At 39.0% G+C, this 24,653-nt stretch overlaps 1 protein-coding gene across 2 annotated transcripts; it reads right to left on the bottom strand.

Annotated features, from left to right (window-relative positions):
* Window positions 1–3,487: 3,487 nt before the first annotated feature.
* Window positions 3,488–22,481, bottom strand: LOC124284612 (probable protein S-acyltransferase 23). Of its 2 annotated transcripts, none has more exons than XM_046720751.1 (9): window positions 22,300–22,481; window positions 19,929–20,335; window positions 19,144–19,277; window positions 18,640–18,782; window positions 17,994–18,090; window positions 16,431–16,583; window positions 15,678–15,850; window positions 10,756–10,927; window positions 3,488–9,693 (listed from the first exon to the last, which is right to left on the bottom strand). In XM_046720751.1, the coding sequence occupies exons 1-9, from the start codon at window positions 22,446–22,448 to the stop codon at window positions 9,502–9,504; spliced, it is 1,620 nt and encodes a 539-aa protein (XP_046576707.1). In that variant the 5' UTR covers window positions 22,449–22,481; the 3' UTR covers window positions 3,488–9,501. The 2 variants fall into 2 exon arrangements, with proteins under 2 accessions (XP_046576707.1, XP_046576773.1); XM_046720817.1 differs by lacking the exon at window positions 10,756–10,927 and adding an exon at window positions 11,333–11,498 and having other exon boundaries at window positions 22,300–22,479.
* Between the last annotated feature and the right edge of the window lie 2,172 nt (window positions 22,482–24,653).

Genomic DNA, 24,653 nt, shown 5'->3' with positions numbered 1-24,653 from the left:
AAGATCGTTGTGTAGAACACGACTCTAGTGGATAGCAACATCCACTTGTCAGGCAATAGAGTACAAATTATGTATCATGACATGTATTGTATTTTGACTCAAGTATTGCCGTATAGAACAAGGGATGAGCTAGGCATTTCGCAACACCCCAAAATATTGCCATCTTGAATTATGTTTTTATAACCAAAGTTGACTTCTCCATGCATAGGTGGATCCAGATGGGGGGTGCAGTGGTTTTTGACCCCCCATTTTGACCTGAAAGTTTATTAAATGATCATTGACATTCCATATGTTATATGAGCATGTGTTTTAGCAATAGCAGTATTTTACTTGTGGGCAAAGAATGTATAAACTTCAATATGGATTTAACCCCTCAAATTACAAAAGTTTCTGTGCGCTTTATACTTGTCATAAGAGGCGCTTACTGAGATCAGGTGATCAGGTTCGTGGACTTGGCTGAGACCTCATCGAATCTTAGATGTCAATCACTGGATTGTCTGGTCCAGATTTGATTATTTACAGCCCTCTGGCATATAGCCAGATCATTTCTGAGTGATGTTAAAGACTAAACAAAACTACCCTGAATTGTGACTCCCCAGAAAATGGTCACCAAAGCACTGCGAAGTCAACTAATGAAAACATGAGTGTATACTTTATTGCCTGCCAGTGTGTATCGTTTAAAAAAATCTGTGGATATTTGTTGTTTCTGCATTGTCAAGCAATTCTAAAGATCATGTTATTATGAGACTACTATGTGAGGAGTTTCATTCAAGACAGTTTAGAAAATTAAATGTTGATTATCATGATGAAATATCTGTTCATTGCGTAAACGTATACATCTCAGTATTTCTGTACCAACAAATCTGGAGTTTGACAGCCAAACAATGTTTCCAGGGAGACCCTTTGTCTGGGGCTCTTCATCAAAGATTGAAATCAAAAGTAAGAGGTTCTGTACATGTTCTGGCGCACTGTCTTGCAAAGAGAGATTTCAGAAGTACACACCTTAGGTTTATGAATTCAATAGTGAAAAATTCAAAAGGCACCTATGTTGGTAATCTGCTTTGAAACATGTCGTGTTGACATTGACACAGTACCTTCACAAGAAACAAGAGCTTGTCCCAGCAGGTGAGCACGTTTGGCTTATGCCAAAGTTTTAGTATGGGAATGTTGTAAGGACTCTTTGAATAAACTTGCCTTATGTTCTATCCTTTCCCAGACTCAGGTACAGATATATATTGATTCTTGTGTATATTGATATAGATACAGATTTAATTGTTCACAGAGTAATTTGAAACCAAGGTGTCAGGTAAGATTGCTCAAGTGTGAATTTTCTTTTGTATATTTGATCTTATCTAACATCAGGATGCACCTGAAGACATTACTGAATAATGCCAGTATTTTAAGTGTTTTCCTGATCAGTGGACCGTAAACTGTTTTGCTTTAAGTTCTCACATTTGTACAAATAGCTGACCCAATCAACAAAAGTCTCATCACAAAACTCCTAGGCTCATCCAGCAAATCCTCTCCATGTTCATCCACAATGTTCACTGTTATCATGAAATGGTGTCAAGTTGAAGTGGTTTATTGAACCCCAAGACAAAACCAAAAATATTCACCAGTTGAATAATTAACTCAAATCACTGAATCAAATACTTTGTAACCAATTTGTGTGCAAAGTGTGAAATTGTGAGTTCTTAATTTTTTGTGCTTTTATGTTTTAAGGGGCTGTGTATTTGAGGTTGACCCAGACTTCTTCACCATGATGTTATTATTCTTTTATTTTGTAAAAAAACACCTTTTTTCTTATGCTTGTGGCTGTGATAAATCATTGTGTTGATCCAATAAAAACCTGAACAAACTGGCAGTGTGTCTGTCCTTGTGTGTGGTACAGGGGTGGAAGAACATAGGAAGAAACTATGTATCAAGGTTTCTTGATGTAGAGTTTATTACATGAGTGTGTGTGGTTTTCTCTGATTACATAAAAAAACTTGGAAGTACTGGTATTTCAAAAATATTATTTCTGAATTAGGTTTTCATAAAAGGAGTGTGAGTGAGTGGTAGGGCTGCACAATATAACCGGTTTACCAGTATATACCGGTTCAGACATGAAAACGATACGTATTGCGATACGTTGATCGAAAACCGGTGTTTTGACATGCATTCGGAAAACTTGGTAACACTCGAAAATCTTCGGATATTTCCGTTTTTTTACACCGGAAGCCATGCGTTTGTTGTAAAATCGTGCCCTCCAACAACGAACAATTTATTGTGGTGCCAAATACTAGGGCAAAGGCATCGGTAAGGCAGCATTTTGGGTTGAAAAGGTTCACGGTAGATGGAACTATTGGTAAGAGTAACGCGGTATGTAAAATATGTAATGGTAAAATAGTTTATATTAAAGCTTAATCAGGCATAGTGATTTTGTTGTGTTTTTGCTTTATAAATCAAGCATTAACGTCCTGCAATATATTGCAATACATATCGCAATACATGCTTTCGCGTCGCAATATATCGCAATATGAAAATTCTTTGCAATACCCACCCCTAGTGAGTGGGTTTAATTTTATGCCACTTTTAGCAATATTTCAGCAATATCAGAAATGGGCTTCACACATTGTACCCATGTGGGCTGTTTAAACACTTAAACCACTAGGCTAACCCACCAACCCTTTTCACAAAGGATGATAGACACCTACCATAGTTACATGGTAACCTGACCCGTGAAGGTCCAGGTTAGAATATTGATCTTCAGTAACCCATGCTTGTCGTAAGAGGCAACTAACAGGATCGGGTGGTCAGCCTCGCTGACTTGGTTGACATATGTCATTGGTTCCCAATTGTGCAGATTGATGCTCATGCTGTTGATCACTGGATTGTCTTGTCCAGACTCAATTATTTACAGACCGCCGCCATATAGCTGGAATATTGCTGAGTGCGGCGTAAAACTAAACTCACTCACTCCCTCACATAGTAACCTGTGCTTGTGGTAAGTGATGGAGTGGTCAGGCTCAGAGACTTGAACGTCCTTGCATCCCTAGTAGTCCGAATGACTGGACTGTCTGGTCTAGCCATCATTATTTACTGACCACCATCATATAGCTGGAATATCGCTGGAGTGTGAAATGGCAAACATACAGGCTTGAATTTCACCTGGAAATATAGTCCAGGCAGTCAAGTACATAGACCAAACCTGAACTGATCATTAGTGAGTTTTACACTACTTTTAGCAATATTCCAGCAACATCATAGCAGTGGATACCAGAAATGGGCTTCACACATTGTACCCATGTCGGGAAGTGAACCCAGGTCTTTGGCATGATGAGCAAATGTTTTAACCATTAGAATACAATGCCAACCTTAAACAGACAAAATGGAGAAAAGGTATTGCATTATCACACGTACAGCTGGGACTAAAATACTCTTCAGGACAGCTTCTAACCAACTCACTCATATGGCAAGCAAAGTCTACAAATACAACACAGAGACATTTATCACACAGATATTCAGTGTATTCATATAAAAGATGAGAAATATAGATAACAGTATACGTATATACATTTCCATCAGCAACATCTGATCCTGAAGACCAGCTGACATGTGTGAACGTAAGTTGACACAAATATTGACAGGCTGCAGTAAATCATCCTTTACAACAGAATCCATTCTGTTATAATATACCCTGGACCTATTTCCCATAAAAGCTTTGTTCAGAACTGATGCTTCCATCTCTGTAACTGAGCACAGAATTTATTTCACTCATGGGCTGGAGAATAACAGCCAATCAAAATGCCTCTTTTTGAATGTCAGTTGGGCATTGGTCAACTTTCAAAATCTCTGAGCCAACTTTCAATATATGTTGTCAAAATAAGAAGACGGTTGTGAATGACTTTTGGAAAAGTTGAACATGTTTTCCAGATTACCCAAATGTTGGTAGACCATACCACCTTGAGATGACACAGATGGTCCAAAAAGCAATGTTAGCACTAAGCAGATACTCCTACAGTTAAACATGGGCCTAAGATCCCTGTAGCTCTAACACTGCTTTGTGGAACAGGCATCTGGTTTAGTCACCAGTTCTTCCAATCATAACACAGCAGTGTAATGTTGTTGTAGGTCTATATTCTAGTACTGTGTGTCTAAAGAAAGACATGGTCATTGGGTTCCAGGTACATATCATAAGGGAATTGTTCTGTAATACATTGGATAATGAAGAATCTTAGCACTAACAGTTGCCATGCTAAATGACAATATCTGACTCTGGACACTAGTTCTAAGCCAAGTAAGAAAGATGCATCTTGATCCATTAAGACTAGCTAACAAAAGCCAGAAAGTGCAATTGAAAATCCACTAAAATTACTCTGAAGGAGACATTTGGTTGGTAGACACAGAAGTTGTTGACACAAGACTAATGCCACTTTTTTCCTATTCTAGTTTGATTTGTGGACAAGGACCCAGAATGAGCCTCTGTCAAGCCAGTTCAGCTTAAACTTTGAAATCCTCATCACCTACTTACCTTACAGATGTGTTTACAACACATACATTGGTGATTTCGGCCACGTTTAAATGAAGTACCAAAAAAGTTCAGTGCTATGAGAAATTATTGTAAATGCATCTATACAGGCTAGTCAGTAAGATGCCCCATTCATCACAGATTCAAACCTTCTCTTTCAAACTGACACCTTGTACCAAACTAAAAAGTCAGCTGCATGTGAGGACAGATCAGGAAACATAACTTGCAGCAGAGTTGAAAACGTTTTATCTTTAATAGCAAACTTGATGCCTACAAAATAAACATCCAAGTCCACAAACACTTAACTTCACTGCATCAAAATTCTTTGAAGCTCTTTCCTAGAACTGTGTCAGGATCTTGGACAAAAATCCTGAGCAAACAAAAAAAATTCTGAAAAAGATTCCAATTCGAGAAACATTATGCCTCAGTAGTCACTAAAGGCTATAGTTTATACAGCATTTGCAATTCAGACAAAACAGTATCTTAACTGCCACTGTGATAGTAAATGACAGTAAAAATAACTTCTTTGATTGGCATTCTAGAAGTTGAGGAGATAAAGAATGAGGACAATTTTAATGGATATACAACTTCTTATTCTGTATAGGTGACGCTTGCTTGACAATGCGACAAAGAATTTATCCTCATTCCTCTTCTCAACTTCTAGAATGCCAATCAAAGAAGTCATACGTCGTCTACATGGAGATGTGGCAGTCAATCACCACTTGCTTGACAACGACATTAGAATCTATGTCCAAATGTCGCCTATACAGAATTAAGTTGTATATCCATAAAGTTGTCCTCATTAAAAATAGCTTCAAACAGAAATCAGAAAGATGAGAGCTCCAATTAGTCATCATATGGTGCATACAGAAATTGGACACCATACCACGCAATACTCAGTGACTTATCTTAGCCATGAATACACAAGACGATAGATTTTCAACATTCAAGGCAATATGGGGCTGAACTGTAACAGTGTCTTAAACATAAACTTCACAGTGTCAACAAATTTCACTTATCAAATATAGTTATCATTTGAATAGAAACAACAAGTGGTGTATAGGAAGATCTACCAGTTGGTAACAGACCTGGTAACCATAGTAACATCACTGCAAGTCAATCTTCAACTGTACAGCTAGGGAGGCTCTTTCCGTGTTAGCATGTCAATAAAACTACATATGAATTCAAAACACTCATGACAGTATCATTAAAAAGAATATATTCATGTCAAAACAAAAGAAGACGTTTTAATATTAAACTTTGTACTGTACATTTTGACACAAGGCTGCATAAAATACACACTCTTCAGGATTACATAAAATTGTTATCAGTTTGTATGGCCTTTCTGAACATTCAACATACAGTTAAACTTAATTTGATGCATGGACCATATCATTGATAGAAAATCTACAAGGAACATCCTCATAAAAAAATGAGACAACCTGATTCACTTTGAGGTAACAAGTTTTATGGTATATAACCAATGATTTTGCGAACTGCAAATGACATTTTGTTATTCTGTTTTCTGCAAATGTTTATAAGACATTATGAAAACTGAAAAGTATCCAATACATTTTGGATGATAATTGGTCAATTTCAATAAGAAACGAACCAACCCTCAATCATCTTTGAGAAGTATTGTTCTTATGTGTGGAAAAACTGAAATAACACAAACATTACACACCAAAGTGTATCTGACTCCTAAAAATGATAAATATGTCCTTGAGGAAGAGAGATAAGTCTTGTTAATGAATTTATCAACGACCACTACTAAGTTATGTCAACCATGTTATTTACAGTGCAAAGTGATGATTTGGCCTACAAGCAGGATCCTAGTCACCGGAAACTAAACTATGATGTAGAATCACTGAAACGCTGAAAAGAAAACCAGTTGCAACCATGCATAGTGTCATCAATGTTTTCCCGTCCGACAACTTCTAAATGCTACTTCATGACATTCCTTCTCATTGTGAGCAACAGAAAGGTTCAGAACACATATCTTGAACAAAGGTTGTGGAGACAGTGAAAACAGCTACCATGATGATGTGTAGAGACTGATGTGTTCTCTATCAGGGATGAAGCAATACACGAGACTAAGGATATTATTATAATGAAAACACAATACTTTGTTCATCAAAGATAATTTTTCAGGTAAAATTGCATAATGTTAGACATAGCAAAGATGTAACAGTACCTGGGTCAAATCATAATAATAGTTCAAGACAAAAACATAATCACACTGAATAATGGTCTTCAGAAAAGAAAGAATAGGTTTCAGTATTGTAATACACAGGAATATGATTCTGGCCTTAATGTGAATATATATTTTTTAAGGAGAGCAGAGAAATAGTCCATTAAGGCTATAGGCATTCTTCACTTCTAACATTTCTAAACACTATAGAGCTCTTAATATTAATATGATGATTCATAGGTTGTTCCACAAAGCAATCTTAGTACTAAGACTATCTTAAGTATATTAAAGCAAGGTACTTACATTAGCTAAAGCGCTAAGATAACATCCAGGATGAGGTCTTTGGCTGCTCCACAAAACAATCTCAGAACTACCACGACATCAGAGCTCAGCTATCACAACTCTATGGTAAAGCATGGGAGTTGGCTTAGCTTAACAGCAATGTCACATCTGGGACGAGGCCATTGGCTGTGCTCCACAAACAGTCATAACTATTAGTACTAAGACTATCGTAATTCTAAATGAAAGCATGTTAGTTAGCACTAGGAAAGCTTGGTGGAACTGGACCCTAGACACAGCTGTGACAGGAAACGAATGAGGCACAATACTATGTCATGTATGTGTGGTGGTCATGTACATTTCAGCTGAGTGACTGGTTAACAGATGAATAGATTGTGTCCATATAGTGAGCAAAAGAAATATGATAAAACAGACACCCCAGGTCAACTCTAGATACAACAAAATCCAGGTCCACCAGGGGCAGATACAGCTTTTTAAGAGTTCATCTTCACCCAAGACCAAATGGTTCGGCTTATTATTTAATAAACTTTCAGGACAAAAGGGAGAGATCCACCTATGCCCACCATTCACAAAGCTATCTTAACTCTAAAATTGACCTTACTCCTAAACTTTAACAAACACAACCAATCGGTCTTATCACTCAACTGCTGAAGCCGATGGAAGTACAATCAACTCTGCGCTATGATTATTTTGTGGAATGGTCTCCTTGACGACATAATTTCACTGTATACACCCCATGAAGCTGAGAATAAATCCAATTTCTTGACTGAGTAATACATCATACCTAGAGCGTACCATGCGAACATCATCAACATTTCGAACGACAGAAATGGCCATCACAAGTTTTGGAAAACCACTTTTGCTGTGACTTTGTTTCATCTAAGTTGACAGCAAGATGAGGATGCTGGTGTGTTATGTACATATCTACAATATTCATTCTGAGATATCAACTTCAAAATCTACACAACATTTACCATATTCCTGGAAATAAAATACTGGTAAGCATGTTTGAACAGTTTGCCATACATTCAATATCATCCTTGAAACAAATTGTTAAATTTTCTGTAAAGACAAAAACACTTGTTTTATATACCATAACATCACATACCCATGCATTATGCAAAATATAGTCATGAATAAAAAATCATGGTGACCTATGCATCTCATCTCCAGAGAAAATATACCCCCCCAAAAAAAAAACCCAACAAAAAACAACAAACAACCCACATTGTTAATAATACATGTACTTAAAAGTAAAAACAAATATGACACTTTCTGCCTGAATGTACATGGATATTTATCATTCATTTAAACATCAACCATGAAATGTGTTTTACTTAAATATTTTCATGTACATTCATAATATACAAAATATGCATGGATCAACATTCTGAGGGAGAGAAATGATCACTGTAGTGTTAATACTGAATGTGTGTCATGTCAGATAGCCTGCAATTCCTGGGCGTAAACCACACATCTGTGAGCCTGATGCCCACCACCATACACTTCCATACACAAAGAGCTAACACCTACGTCAGTTTCTATTAAGATTTTCCACATGCAAAGAGTTAACACCTAATATGTCAGTTTATCTTTAAAACATCTCGGAATACTGATTAACAAGAAAAATGCTTCATTCTGTAATTGGCAATGTGAAAGCAGGAGAGAATATATAAGATAGAAACAAAGCACTTTGATGAAATGATAATTCATGGTGTCTGAAAGAATTTATTCACAGTACGTCATATTAACATTGACATATCTTGTTCCGGGGCAATCTCATTAAGATCAGATATTTTACTCGATGATATAGCTCTGCATAAATATTTCTACATTATCGATACAAATTAGCAAAACATTCAAACGTCTCTCATTTACATATCCTGAAAACAAAGGTCATCTGTCATTTCCAAATGCAAATGATAATGGCCACACCAATATACTGTGAACATGAATGAGGTTCATGCCATCTATACTCAAACAGCTGTACCATCGATGGAATATCTGTTTTCTGTGTGGGACTTATTTTGTCTAACTCAAACATTTTTAAGTGACAAGGTAACAAAATAAGTTGAATTTATTTTGAAAGCTGACAATTTATTCACTTATGCAACTTTCCGTAGATATGGGGAAGGAGAGATAAAAGATTGCTCATTAATGGGAGTCTGATTTTAACAAGACTGATTTCTGGGTTAAATATGTTTCCGACTCTTCTTTACGTGTGCGATGAGTACATACCATGTTACGAATCGTCATGTTTACCAATGAATTATTACACTCATATGATGATCCAATCATACATGACAAGGAAAACAAATAGTTAAGCATTCATACCACAATAACTTAGCTTAGTTTTTACACATTCTCATAGCAAAATAAATGAGAATTCTTGCTTGCCTCAAAATAAGATTTGGAACAAACTACAAATGGACACAGATCACAGGCATTGCATCTCCTGACTTTGTCCTGCACACACACACTGGCGCCATCTGTCCACTGATCATACGTCTAGGGTGAGGAACTGCACCTCATGCTCATATGGCGGCTTCCGAAGATGGAAATATTCCATGAAATTATGCTGTGGTCCCTTGTTGAATGGGTTGTAAAACTGGCCTCGTCCATCCTTCAAATACTCGTATCTCTTTCTGTTTATTCTCTCATTAGTTGTCAAGTTCATGCCTGCATGTAAGACCTGAAATGACCGAATATGGCACTGAATATGACTGAAATGATACAAGGGTGAAATATAAATTAAAATCAACTTGGTTTGTATTTTAATGGCAGACTCAGCAATATTCCAGCTATATGGTGGAGGTCTGTAAAGAATCAAGTCTGGACCAGACAATCAAGTGATGATCAACATCATGAGCATCCAATTTACACATTTGGGATACGATGACATTTGTCAACCAAGTCAGTGAGCCTGACCACCCAATCCGGTTAGTCGCCTCTTATGACAAAGTGCTATGTACTGTTTTACATCAAGTAAACAAAGGTGGAAACACATGGTACAGGCTACGCTGCTCGTCACAATAACTTTATTCGCATCACTTGATGACAGATACATCATATTTCACTTAACACAAACTTATATATTACCAATTTTTGTTTTATTAAATTTTAACAATCGAGAATCTCCAAGCTGTAGACAAAAGAATGTTCACTTCTTTGTTCAGGCATACAGAGGACACAAAGTCTGGTATTTGAAAATATAAAAAAAATAAAGACAACACATATTTGTATTGATTGCTGTCTTTTTAATACCATCGTATGAATAGTATCAGCACTGAGCACCTACCCCTTTCTAACAGATACACAGTAGAAGGCAGCTGGATACACCCTTATCCCACACCATACTCCCTGCCAATCCATGGTGCCTGTCCTATTGCAGATCTCAAGGAACACAACTCACCATAAAGGCAGGTGGACACACCCTTATCACTCAGTATATGCCCCAACTGGTCTAACCCTGCCAATCCATGGTGCCTATCCTATTGCAGATCTCAAGGAACACAACTCACCATTAATGCAGGTCGATACACCCTTATCCCTCAATACAACCCCATCTGGTCTATCCCTGCCAATCCATGGTGCCTCTCCTATTGCAGATCTCAAGGAACACAACTCACCGTAAAGGCAGGTGGATACACCCTGATCCCACACTATACCACCCCCACCCCCCACCCCCAAACTAGTCTATCCCTGCCAATCCATTCTGCCTATCCCATTGCAGGCCCCAAGGAACACAACTCACCGTAAAGGCAGACACATTGATGGCAATCACCTCAAACACCACCAGAAGGAAAATGCCTAAGATGTAATCCTTCCTCATCACCCAGTTCTCCAACACCAGGATCTCATATGCCAAATACATGGACAACACACCGCATATGGCAACCAGTGTCACAAACACTAGAAAAGATCCTCTGCAAAAGACAGATATTAAGGGTAATGATGTTATAGACATCTGGGATGATCCTTGTGTTTCTTCTTGTACTAAGAGGTCCTGGCTGTGGACTTAGTACTAAGCTTCATGCTCAAAGTCTGTGACTATCAAGACTTCAGTTATTTTACTCAATGGTGGCACCAATCAGGGAGGTACGTCTCTTGAAGCTCCTATGTAAAATGGCCAGATCCACAAAGCTATCTTAGTGATAAGACCATTGCATAAGTTGACACAGAATTACAACAGTCCTAATGCTGAGATATGTTTGTGGATCCAATCCTTATCCATAAGTTTGTTAATAATATATCTTCCAACAGCCAAATCCCTCTGAGTTCAAGATGAGAAAGACCTGGATGATCCCATTTAAAATTGGGGTAAGTCTTACCGTCATTCCCAAGACGACAAAAATGGCTACAGTGAAAAATCCTGACTCTGCTCCCCCCAGGAAAACGGCCCAGTCCCAGCTGTGCTCATACAGTATATAGAAGGCAAGGAAGTCGGTGAGGAGGATCAATATGAACAGGCACAGCAAGTAACTAAAGAACCATACCCTACAAAAAACAAAGAAGACTCTGTTAGTATTGCCTGATCCAGACATATTGGTCAAATATATGCTAAGGAGAAGGGAGCATCATTCTACAGTGCAGTCATGATACAGCTGTACAGCTGGAGTGAGTGAGTTGGGTTTTATACAAAGTTTAACAATATTCCCAGCAATATCACGGCAGGGGACACCAGAAATGAGCTTCACACATTGTGACCATGTGGGGTATCGAACCCAGGTCTTCGGCATGATGAGCGAAAGCCTTAACCACTAGGCTACCCCACCGCCCCTATAAGAAAGAAGTGTGGAAAAAGGTGATCTCATGAACCAGCAGTCAACAGCAGTGCTCGGCAAGACCAAAATATGCAATGTATTGTAGCTGCTCTATTCCACATCTAGATGGCCTCAAATCAAGCCTGTGCTGTTTTTAGAAAATCAAAATGTCCCGTTCATAGAGAAGAGTGTGTGAGTTTAGTATTACGATGCTTTTAGCAATATTCCAGCAATATCAACACCAGAAAAAAATGGGCTTCACACAGTGTGCCCATGTGAGGAATGGAACCCAGGTCTTCGGCGTAACGAGCGAACGCCTTAACCACTGGGCTACCCCACTGCCCCTCACAGAGAAGATATGAGAAAAGAAGGTCAATGTCATCAAAAACATCAATCTGAATTTTAGGTCTGTTAAGGAGGAAGTACACATAAGGATTCCAGACAGACAGACAAAAACGCCAGGATAGGTCAAGGTCATAAAATATACAACCTTTGTTGTATGTGCAAGAAAATTCATGGAGATTTAAGTCAGTAACAGATGGTGAGAGAAAAGTCATATATATATATATATATTTTCTTCAGACTTGTTCAGTTTATTATGGAATTTAGAACAAGATTTGTTCATTTTTACTTCCATTAATTACATTATCAGACATTATCATACTCTACACGTCACACTAAATCTATGCTGTAATTCACTAAACTTCATTGCTCTGGACCCTAGTGGGGGAAAGAGCAGAAACAATACTTCTTCCAAAACACCATGTTAAGGCACAGTCTTTGATACAAAAATGAGGGACTTTCTGATCTCTTACCATTAGATTGGGTTTATTATTTAGATCCTGAGAAACGGATCAACACTTAAATACATTTCTTCAGCTCCTATCCATTTCTGTGAATTTCTGCTGTACAGTTCAGACAGATATGGACTACAATCATTTGACATCCTTTTCTGGTTTTGACTAGATCTTCTTTTCAAGTATGTGCCACAAATAACAAATCTAATTTGTCTCAATGAAGTCGAAACTTTCAAAGTCAAAGACATAAAATAAACAATCCATTGATCATGTCAGTATTGAGCAATAAGGAAATTTGTGATGATCTATTCTATAATAGTCTCTTTCAGGTGCACGCAGTAGTTCTAAACAGAAGTTTCAATCACCAATATCACTTTCATACTCTCTCATATTGAACCTTTCTGATGGAAATGTAGCTAACTCAGAAACTCAGCTAATAGTCGATTATTTCATTACAAACTTGACATCGATTTGTCATCCAGAGATAGAACCCAACAAATATACATGGGTCATCAAATTAGTTCTCTTGTTTGATACACATATCAACACATGAATAGCAATAAGTATCCACCAGTAATTCACCAGGATAAATACACAAATATACACTACAATATATGGTCACATGTCTCAATATTGCCAATAGAGTTTACTGTTGAGATGAATAAACTTGCTTCATCAGCACTTTATGCCACTGAGTGAAATATATGATATGCATTATGCATGCTGTGTTACAGTTCCTGGTGATCTGGGAATAAAGGAAAATCAAGTCAAGACCATACACCTTCACAATTGTTCCCATTCTTCTATATATGAGTATACATCGTGCATGTCTCAACACAACCACCGCCTACACCACCACCACATCCATGCATGATATAGTACAAAGGGGAGTTACTCATTGAAAGGGGAGATAACTACCAGAACCCTCCTGATATATACCACATGCAGGAAACACAAACATTGGAACAATCTTATAGCCTGTTTTCTCTGGTCAAATAGTCTTTAATAGCGAAAAAGAATTAAATGGTTTGTTGTTTTCAAAACAATGGGAAGCTTCTCATGCTACTGTTAGTGGTAATCACAAAATAACAACCAAACTTTTTCTTGCCCAGCTCATGAGCAACTGTTAATCAGAAATATGATTTACTCAAATATATACGGTGAACTGAAACAAACTATCTCAACTTCTGTTTTAATTGGCTTACAGACCTGCAGACTGTAGGAACTGAAGCCCTATTTTCTTTCAAATTTTCTTCACAAAACATCTCTGCATACAATATACTGAAATACTGTCTAAAGAACAAAACCCTTTCTTGCGACCAAAGAATTACAATTTACAAAAATCCGTAAACTCGGAAACCAATATGTCCTTTAAATCCATGTGACAAGCCTTGATAGGGAAGCTACAAGTGAACCAGGGACAACCAAGTCCCAATCTCGGCAAAATGAGTTTGTGAGTGGAGAAATTGTGTTATATGGCTTGAGCTGTACTAAAGTTATATCACAGAGTTAGTATAACATAAGAAGAAAGTAGCAGCTATCCAAGTAGATGTTTCCTATTTCAATGAAACCCATATAACATGCTGCTAACTGAAAATTGACCAAGGATCATAATTAGGATAAACCTAGAATCTGAACCCAAGCCATGCAGCTAAAGGGCACAATGCTGCAGCAGATATATAGAGGAAGCCATCTTGCAGCAGATAAGGGAGACAACTCTGCAGCAGATAAGGGATATAACTCTGCAGCAGATATAGGAAACCTTTTTGCAGCAGATAAGGGACATAACTCTACACTGTGACAGTGACAGACCACTAAGCAAACCAGACCCCTGTGCAAGACGGAATAGGTGTTGTGAATATGAAGCAGGATATGCTGAGCGAGCAAAGCTGGGACCAGGACTTCAGTGTACAAGATGAGTACATGTAGCAGTCATGGAGGGCAGCAGAACAGGGATGAAATAATCATCATGATAATATATGATGATCTTATATAGGCTTGTGCAAAAGGCCTGATGCTATATATACAGCCCTTAAATATTAACACATTTCATCTTGCTAGGTGCCACATTGTGTTAAAATGATACACTATTATTTGCATTTTGTGCTAGTATATATGATAATGTCTAAGAGTTGTTGGAAAATTGATAGTTATGGGAATATTGTCAAACTAGAAAATTATTTCATGCAGAACAATGTAACCATTGTAACAAACACCACCCAGCAAGATGAAATCACATGCAGATATAACCATTATTTACATTAATTCAGAATCATGCACAGAACTAAACCACCACAAATCTAACACTGACATATGCAAGTTCATAGTCATGCAAATTTCTTGTCAAGTATCATTCCATATTCAACATGCAAAAATATCAAGATCATAGTCAATATTCATAACCGTGTTCCAACAAAAATATGTAATCATGTAACTTAAAAGTAATTTTAAAATCTTGGATTATTGAACCCAATTTTAAAACTATTTCCAAGAACGTAGTCTGTTGAGACCTTTCAATATATAGTTATCTAAACCTGACAAATATTTGTCTCTGTATAATTTTTCTCTTCATACTGTTTTCATTGAGAAATTTATATCACATAGTAGAACTTTTGTAAACTGTGCCACTGTTTACTAAGTCTCCTGATACGTTCCCAAATGCACAATTTCATGTGAAGCAATCCAGTATGAATATTGACTATGCCTAAAAGTACCAAACCAATACCACTATGGACAACAACTTCTCAGTTTTCAAAGGGCATATTTTCACAAATATTTTTGTTTCGAAAATTGGTTGTTGTTGCACTCAGCAATATTCCAGGTATGTGATGACAATCTAAATAATCAAGTCTGGACCAGACAATCCTGTGATTGACATCATGACCATCGATGAACACAACTGGGATACAATGACATGCGTCCACCAACTCGGGGAGACTGACCATGTGATCCCATTTGTCACCTCTTACAACAAGCATGGGTTGTTGAAGACGAATAAAACCCAAGATATTTCCTGGTCCAAATATAGGGGTGGTCCTTGGACTTTGCTCCCACTGGTAATGTAATGTCCTTTTTAGTGTGGTACTGGTTTTCTACATGTTACCGTCATATCTCACCTATTATTGTAGCCCACACAGTTGTAGATGTAAGGGCAGTGATGGTCAAACTCCTTTACACATCGGTTGCACACGCGACAATGTTTGGCTCGGACTGGTTTCACGGTTCGACACGTGTGACATAGCCTGCTCAAGGGGTTCTGGCCCTGCTTCCATTCATCAAAATGGGCGACCTGTGAGACAAGGATACAAGATAACTTGATTAAAAAGGGATTTATCTTGATGTACATGTACAAGGCCTTGCATAACACTGCTCCAACATATCTCAAGGAGCTTGTCATTCCTTATCACCCAGCACGATCACAATCAGCATATCTGATCGCTGTGCCCAAAACATGAACTGTAATGTATGGTGACAGATACTTCAACAAGATTGCAGCAACACCATCTACCGTGAGAAACTCAACATCTTAAGAAGACATTTTTAAGAAGGGCGTAAAAACCCATTTCTTTAAATCAGCCTACACTCCGTAGTATTTGTGACGCTTTCTGTAAAGCGCCTTTGAGTATCTTAGTTCCTAAATCATATAGGGCGCTATACAAATTTTGAATATTATTATTATTATTCATTTGTTCTAATACTCCCTGACAGCTGAGCCATGTAAGTAAAAGTTGTTTTATGCCACAGTCCCACAGGAATACAGCTATAGTACTGGTAGACGGATGGGTGTTCACAATAAGCCTAGGAACTACTACATGTCCATGTTGGCTAGAGTGTGTTCTATTGACAGTGGCACCAGAATCACAGCTCACCTGTTTGATGGCCTGGTCGTACTCTGGTATGTTCCTGGGCAGGAAACCTGGGTCTATAGTGTTGCAGTGGTACAGGCAGATCCACATGAAGATGTTGACAGTGATGAACAACAGGTGGAAAGGCTGCAGTTCATAGAACGTCAGTGGCAGACACTGGAAGCAGAGACAGTGAAACTTGGCACAGAGCTAATGAGATGACTCTTAACATTACCTATAGTCCATTTGGCTCAAAAGCGGACCGATGAATTGCAATCTAACTCGAAAACTAATAAATATAAAATACTCAATGAAACGCTGATCATAATCAAAACATCATACATCGAGGAGTGCAGAAAAAGGGACAGCCAGGTGTGCGAGAATGGATGGAGCGGCACAGCACAGGTTAATGAATCAATAACTTTGTCTGTGAACGTGCTTCTCGAACACCTGGCTGTCCCTTTCTCTGAACTCCTCCCTCGTAACTGTGAACTGTGTCAATATTTTAATGATAGTTTGTTAAACAACTTTATTATTGTAGGGACAAAAATTCTGCAAACACCTCACAGAGTGGGTATGATGTTTTGATTATGATCAGCTTTTCATTGAGTATGTTATGTTTATTAGTTTTCGAGTTAGATTGCAATTCATCGGTCCGCTTTTGAGCCAAACGGACTATACAAAGGAAGCTTAATTCCATCTACACACCAAATATGAACGACCTGGGTCGTCATGGAAACATTACTGACTGACTGAGTGTGGTTTTACGCTGATTTTAGCAATATTCCAGCAATATCACAGCGGGGGACACCAGAAATGGGCTTCACCAATTGTACCCATGTTGGGAATGGAACCCAGGTCTTCGGCATGACGAGCGAATACTTTAACCACTAGGCTACCCCACCGCCCCATATGGAAACATTAACATAGACAGTATGATACAAGGAATACAAGGAAACCTTAAGGCACTCACGCTATATTTCACCAATGCTGGCAATCAAACCATGGCAGTGTTTGGAACTAATGGTGCCATTCGTTCGTTCATTTGTTTGTTGTTCATGAGTGCTGTTTCACGACTCTTTCTGCAATATTCCAGCAATATTATGGAGGGTACATTGTATCCATGGGGACTCGAACCTATGCCTTTGGTGTGACAAGCGAATGCTTTACCAACAAGGCCACCCCACCATCCCTGAAGTCCTTGAGACTTGCTGTACTACTTAAATCTCGAGGCAAAATTAAATAAATTAGTAAATTTCGGTAGACTTTGTATTGCTATACACAGGATTACCTGAGCTTCTAGACCAAACAGAATCTTACATGACTTGGATTAGTGGCTAAATTCAGAATTTGCGATCAAGCTTATCATTGCCTTGCATGATCATATGATCAAATGATCTGAGAGGTAAAGATATTTATGAATGCCTTAAACAAACAAAAGCTAAAACAGTCAGTATTCCGTCTGCAGTTTTAAATATATCAATGTAATAAAATGTATATCAAATCTACATTGGTAGCTTGCACATCTTTGTCCATCTATCATTATATTATTAATTTAATCCCAGGACTATAGGTGTACATTCTTACCTTGATTAAATACATGGGATATCCCCAACACACCACACTGATGAGGAAGAAGAGCAGAGCCCCTTTACTGTTCCCAGGGGGACCAAACATGATAGCCCTGGAATGATAATGAAATAAATAATGTGTCCATTTGTATAGCGCCAAACTCCACACTACGCATGCTCATAGCACTAACAATCAATAGCACAGCACTATTACCCCGGATAACCAATGCTGGCTCTTAGGCGCTAGAAGGTTATAGTCACATGACTTTTTCCACCGGTACCCATTTTCCTGCTGGGTGAACAGAGGCAATTTTGAACAAACTCACTTGCCTAAGGTGAGACCACATGTATCACATGTGCTACATTGTGGGGCAGGACTAAAGTCTCGAAACTCTCAGGAGTCAAGCTGCCAAACACCCATCCAAGGACTCTCCGAGCTCGACGTTGCTTAACTTCAACTGATTTGTGATCTGAGCTTTGTGCACACGCCACACGCCACTACGAATAACAAGCCATTAGTCAGAACACATGGGACTTTATCATCCATTCAAGTAAGACATGATACTTAAGCTATGACCACGATCAAATCACTCATATAACTAGCATAGGTTCGAAACCTCGCTATTCTAACCCAAAATCCCGCAAGGTCTTCAAGTACATACCAGCAGTCGATGCGGGGGAAGACACTGGCCTTGAACCTGGCCTCTTTCTTCAGATAACTGATGATGTTCTCATGTTTGCGACCAACTGCTAGCATGAGGGGTGTTTTGCTGTTCTTGTCAGCCAGATCAATCTCAACACTATCCTGTATGGAAGAAAGGGTCAATGAGTTTATACATCTGTGATACGATGACATGTGTCAACCAAGTCAGCGAGCCTGACCACCTGATGCCATTAGTCGTCACTTACAACAAGCATGGGTTGCTCAAGATCAATTCTAACCTGGATCTTCTTGGGTCAGTAATGGAAATAAGGACAAACATGTACAGGTCATATTAATGTTAAAAGTATCCTATGGGCTAGTAGAATTTCAAACATTTTGTGGGATATTGCTATATGTCACTATTCGGGCTAGCTAGGATTCTTAGCTAATTTTCATCCCTGACTCACTAATGACAGCAGAACACAGTATACATGCTCCTGAAGTACTGAAATTGGACTTTCACCTGTTCGCAGAGCTCCTTCACGGCGGTGAGATTGCCGTTGATGCATGCTAGATGGAGGGGAGTCTGGCCGTAGTTGTCCCGCTGCCGGGGGTTGAACCCAGAGTAGATCAACAGTCGCATCAGCTCCGAGTGACCTGTCAAGAGAATAATCTAACATCAGGATTATATAACAGCAAGGATTTCGTCCATGATATTTCTATCTCGATTACAAGTGAGTTATGTTTTACGCCGCTTTTAGCAAGATTCCAGCAATATCATGGTGGGGTACACAAGAAATGGGCTTCACACATTCTACCCATGTGGGGAATCGAACCCAGGCCTTTGGCGTGACAAGCGTACACTTAAATCACTAAGCTACCACACCGCCCCCTCTTTTATAAGTATTATAGAGATTTGTCAGTGCAAATTAAGTGGGCCATCTGTAGTATTTAATGTGGGAGTTTATTCATTACCATGATGACCTTTCGTGTTATGACAGGGAACATTGCTTTTCAAGCTTAATTTCAAAAACTGCCAGTATTTTGGGGTAGAATGGTCTTGAAATTGAGAAGCTATTCCTTTGCATTAGGTGAGGCGACATAGTTGGTGAAGTTCACTTATCTTCTTTTGTCTTGAATTGTCTTGTTCCTGACAAGGCATAATAACCAGTAAATCATATTTGTTGTCAACAGGGGGCAGTGGGGTAGCCTAATGGTTAAAGCATCCGCTCATCACCATGATCTTAACCATGCCACTAGCACTAGAATACAAGACATTTCAAGCCCTGAACCCAAATATGACTCTACCTTTAAATGCTGCCCAATGTAGAGCACTGTCTCCATCTTTATCCACCAGCTGCAGACGAGCTCCCTTCCCCATGAGGTAGCCGGACAGCATAGTCTGTCCATACTGAGCTGCCACAATGAGAGGTGTGCAGCCCTTGTTGTCTACAATGTCCAGGAGAACCCCAGACTGGACAAGTATGTCCACCACTGCAATGTGGCCATTCACACAGGCCCAGTGGATCGGACGGGCTCCCAAATCATTGTTGCTGGGTTCATTGACAGGTGCCTTGTGTTCCAGCATAAAACGTAAGATGGTTGTGTGACCTCCTAGACAGGCCCAATGGGCTGGTGTGTGGCCTTTATCATCTCTAGAGGTGAAAACCTCAGCACCTCCTTGTTCAAACAATGTCTGGATAGGGATGAGCATCCTGAAAAAAGAAAGTTTGTTAAAATGAAAAGAAATTAACATTTTGAATGTTTGTGAGAGTTTCAAAAAACTCTTTCAGCTTAAGCATGTTAAGACTGCCTCTGTGGTGTAATAGTTAGAGTGTCTGCTTGGAGAGCGGAAGGTCGCGGGTTCGATCCCCGTCCGCGTCATGCCAAAACACGTTAAAATATAGTACTTGTTGGTCCCAGCCTGGCGCTCGGCATTAATGGGTACACCATGGACTAGCTCGGAGTCAGTATAATGTGTCTGAGTGGGGTCTTCATGCTAAACTACGGCATGGTATCTCAGTTAGCTAGCACTATAAAACCAGCTTCAGTCTGGGCTAGTACAAGCAGCCACACATACATACGCATTCACATCGCCATATGAGCGAAATATTTTTAAGTACAATGTTAAACCCCAATTCACCTCACCCATCTCTTTCCGCTTAAAGCAACAAACATCAATCTCTTGGCATGAAATGGCTATCCACATGATGTGCTAGTTACAAACTCAAAGGATTTATTTTACAAACATGTCAAGCATTGGACATCATAAAAAAGTCCATCAATCTGAAACAATGTGAAATGCCTGAAACAACTTTGATCAGTTGAGAAATGAATATGAGTTGTATCGCTTAATATCTATTCAAGTTTTAGAATGCTACCAAGTCACTGAAGAAGATTCCTTGTATTGCTGCAGGTGTGTGGGATATGGGTCATTGATGTCAATGATGACATATACATTCCTCAAACATGGCAAATGCATAATACATGTATTCTACACAACAGTGTAACATTTATTGGTTGTCTATGTTATATCTGAATTTGTTCTTTTTCATCTGCTATAGAATTTAACAACTCTTGTCAATTTCTAGTCATGAAAACACATGATAGAAGTAATGCTCACAAAAAATCATTAATTTGTATTCAGAATAAAATATTTTAAACAAAAATTACAAAAATACAAACAAATGTCTTAATAATACTTTGTTAACATCACCAAAGCAGCCCCATGACAACCTACATGTCATCATTAATTCCAAGACCTAATTATAAGAATCATTTGATCAATGTTACCAAATTACTTTCAATTAAGTTTTACTTGCTTGTTTCACCATGACATAAAAATCCACACTGTCAGTGGCCATGTTGCATCTTGTTTAAAACACTGGATACATGCAATGCAGCATGAAAAACCAGTAAGAAAAGTCACTTTCTGGCTTGCCTCACCATTTAAAAGAGAAAGAAAATCAGTCCATCCTGGAGGCTAGGGCATTGTGATCCCTTAATAAGCGGTTGCATGAGAATTAGGATTCAAACCTATGATTTCAGGTTTCTTGCATGCCCAAGGGACACAACTCTGCACAACAAACTGACGCCTTAGACAACATGGCATCCTGTGTCCCTTTCAGCGAAAGGAGGAATATTGTTTTAAACAACAGAAATAGTTTATGTTAAACTAAATGCACCAATGGCGCAAAATTTCTCCATCAATTTTGCAACCGGTTAGCAAATCCAAATACGATTTTTAGACTAGTGGCTCTTATTCTAATTTAATGTTTGATCAGTCTTCTAAACAAATGGTTATCGTCTAAAAGGTCTCTTGAATATCTGACAAACAATCAGATGGCCATATATCCTGCGTTTTATTGTACCATGTGTATATTGACTCGGACGAGGAGACATGACTGTTCAAGTTGTTCAAACGCATGACTGGTAACCATGTAAACAAACAATTGTTGCTCCTCGAAAATCTTCTTCAATTATACGATTGACAAAATCCCCTAAATTAGAAAAACAAAAACAATCATTCAAACGTGTCTATGGTAACTGAAACACGAAACAAAAACAGCGTTAGTTATCACCACAAGGCGTGTGTATCGCATGCAATATTATAGTCATGGTCGAGTGATCGTACGCCCGGTACGACAAACAACGGTTTATCAACAATATATAAACATACCCAGCTTTGATTGCTTCAAATATGGGGGGATTTTTGTGTCCATTGCACTTTTCATCTGCACAAGCACCGTTAGAATGTGAATGCATATCCTCTGGCTCTTTCATCTCGGAATTATTTCCTTGAGGGTGCTTGCCTCCCGACGACGACATTTTGGCCGAGTCCTTCCCTTAGTTGAATACAAAACTAGAAGTAGAACGCGAAACGAAATTCTCTTTCGCGTTACCGTGGTGACTTCAATGGGAGTGAATTGTTCCTCCACGGTCCGATGCACAGCAACAGTTAAGTCGAATGGTGTCGTAATTAGTGTTCAGCGTAATCTTAAGACGCCGTATGTAATTAGCGATCTCTATTTCCTACACAATGTAACTGGTTATGATCGAAAAGAAGTTTTCGGGTTTGAATAAGTGTTGTTTGAAGGGGCTGATTAAAAGTTTCACGTCATACATTTCTTTATCCTCTGTACGATGGTAAACAACATTTTCATGTATATAGATTCACAATCAACTCAACTAAGCAATCACGCTGAAGTGGTCGTTGTCGGCACAGGTACAATACAGAAACGTACCCTAAACAAAATCATAATACAGAAACGTACCCAGTACCCTAAACGGCGGACGACTCCATATCCCACAGACCAATTTTAAACGAAACCGTATGTATACTATTCACACTTTGCTAAGGATCAAATCATGGATTCAATAGAAAACTATGATGTGAGGTTAAATTTGGTTTAAATATCTAAGCTTATTATAAGCATGGTTCCAAGGTTTCAGTATGTCATTGCTTCTTGTGGATCACTGCTATTGACAGGTGTTGTTTATTAGTCAATGACTCGTTCCATGATTTGCAAAATGGTTGATTGGTGCCATGAAAACCATTTTATGGTTACTCGTGTATCAAGTGCATAAGGTTAGAATAAAGTGGCTGTCTGCCTAAAGAGGGGTTACCATATTATTATTTATATGGATAGTTTTAAATGGATACAATTTCATATCTACGTTTAAGTAAAGTTGTGATCTTTTGTGATCCTTATCAAAGTGTGAGTATAGTATAGTTCAACCAGGGAGAATGCTGTAGATTAAATAATAATAATACTAAAAATGCTAATTTTTGCGCCTAGAATCCAGCACGATGCTGCTCTCTGGCTTTACATCATTACCCTGACGGAATTGTACTTTCAAAGCTGCTACTAAGCTCTTCGCGCGACCGTATAGGTCCGTACATCCGCTTCGCAGGTACCCATTTGAACAGCTGGGTGGACTAAGTGCAATGTGGACGAAGTGCCTTGCCCAGGGACACAACACAGTATGAGACCCAGGTAACAAATTTTGGTGTCTCCACCGGGATTCGAACCCGGTCCTTTGGCATGAGAGGTCAGCATGCTAACCACTACACCACTGGTGCAACTGATTGCGAGTGGGCATCGTGAAATATCCCTTACTGTGGATGGTCGTCTCTTATAACGCAATCAAATGTATCTAACACAACAGTATGGCCGTTCCTACCAGAAAACGACACAATACAATATGTACCCGTCTTAGGGTACGTTTCTGTATTCAGATTTTGGCTGGACTACGTTTCTGTATACAGAAAGGGTACATATCTGTGGTACTCGTGCCTACAACGACCCCTTCAGCAGCGTTCACATCATGGTGGACATTTACATGTGAAAGGAGGCAGTTGTCGATTTATGCAGTAGTTTTGCGAAGAAATCCTAGAACACTGATGAATACCGGGTTTAACGCAGATGTGTTCGTCAGCCCTTGATGCACAGGCCTACAGAATGGGTGAGTGAGTTTGGTTTTACGCTGCTTTTAGCAATATTCCAGCAATATCACGGCGGGGGGACACCAGAAATGGGCTTCATACATTGTACCCATGTGGGGAATCGAACCCGGGTTTTCGACGTGACGAGTGAAGGCTTTAACCACTAGGCTACCTCATCGCCCCCGAACAGAATTTAAGCAGAAGAAATATATACATGTATTGTGTTCAGATGGTTGAGCTTTAACATTCCTCGCGGTGGGCGAGCTGGCTAAGGTGCCAGGCTAGTGATCCAGCGAGCTTGAGGTGTCGGGATCGAGCCCACCTGTGACCGGGTGTAAAAAACCTCGGAGTCAACTTTGTGTGCAGACTCTTTCAGTGTTGTCACAACCCCTAGTGTACAGTACACATCCCTGTGCACTTAAAAGAACCCACGAATCCGTTGGTATATGACCAGATAGTGGCCACATGAATACGTGCAAACACCAAGTTGCGGGTACAGCAACGTGCAGTGAACTTGGACAAAGTACTGTGACTATGTGTCCCAGTCCACCCAGCTGTGAATGGGTACCTCGTTAGGATGAGAATGC

Source organism: Haliotis rubra, unplaced genomic scaffold (assembly GCF_003918875.1).
Source record: "Haliotis rubra isolate DU_JTF1 unplaced genomic scaffold, ASM391887v1 Scf1, whole genome shotgun sequence".
Classification (NCBI taxonomy): Eukaryota; Metazoa; Mollusca; class Gastropoda; order Lepetellida; family Haliotidae; genus Haliotis; species Haliotis rubra.
This window is presented reverse-complemented; position numbering and strand designations above follow the sequence as displayed.

Bases quoted from the DNA above. Each gene is read 5' to 3' on its own strand.
- LOC124284612 (XM_046720751.1), bottom strand. From the start codon at position 22,448: ATGTCGTCGTCGGGAGGCAAGCACCCTCAAGGAAATAATTCCGAGATG. The intron at 20,336-22,299 runs GTATGTTTATAT...TTCTTTTTTCAG, and splicing joins TTTGAAGCAATCAAAGCTGG to GATGCTCATCCCTATCCAGA. The intron at 16,584-17,993 runs GTAAGAATGTAC...CTCTGCTTCCAG, and splicing joins ATCCCATGTATTTAATCAAG to TGTCTGCCACTGACGTTCTA.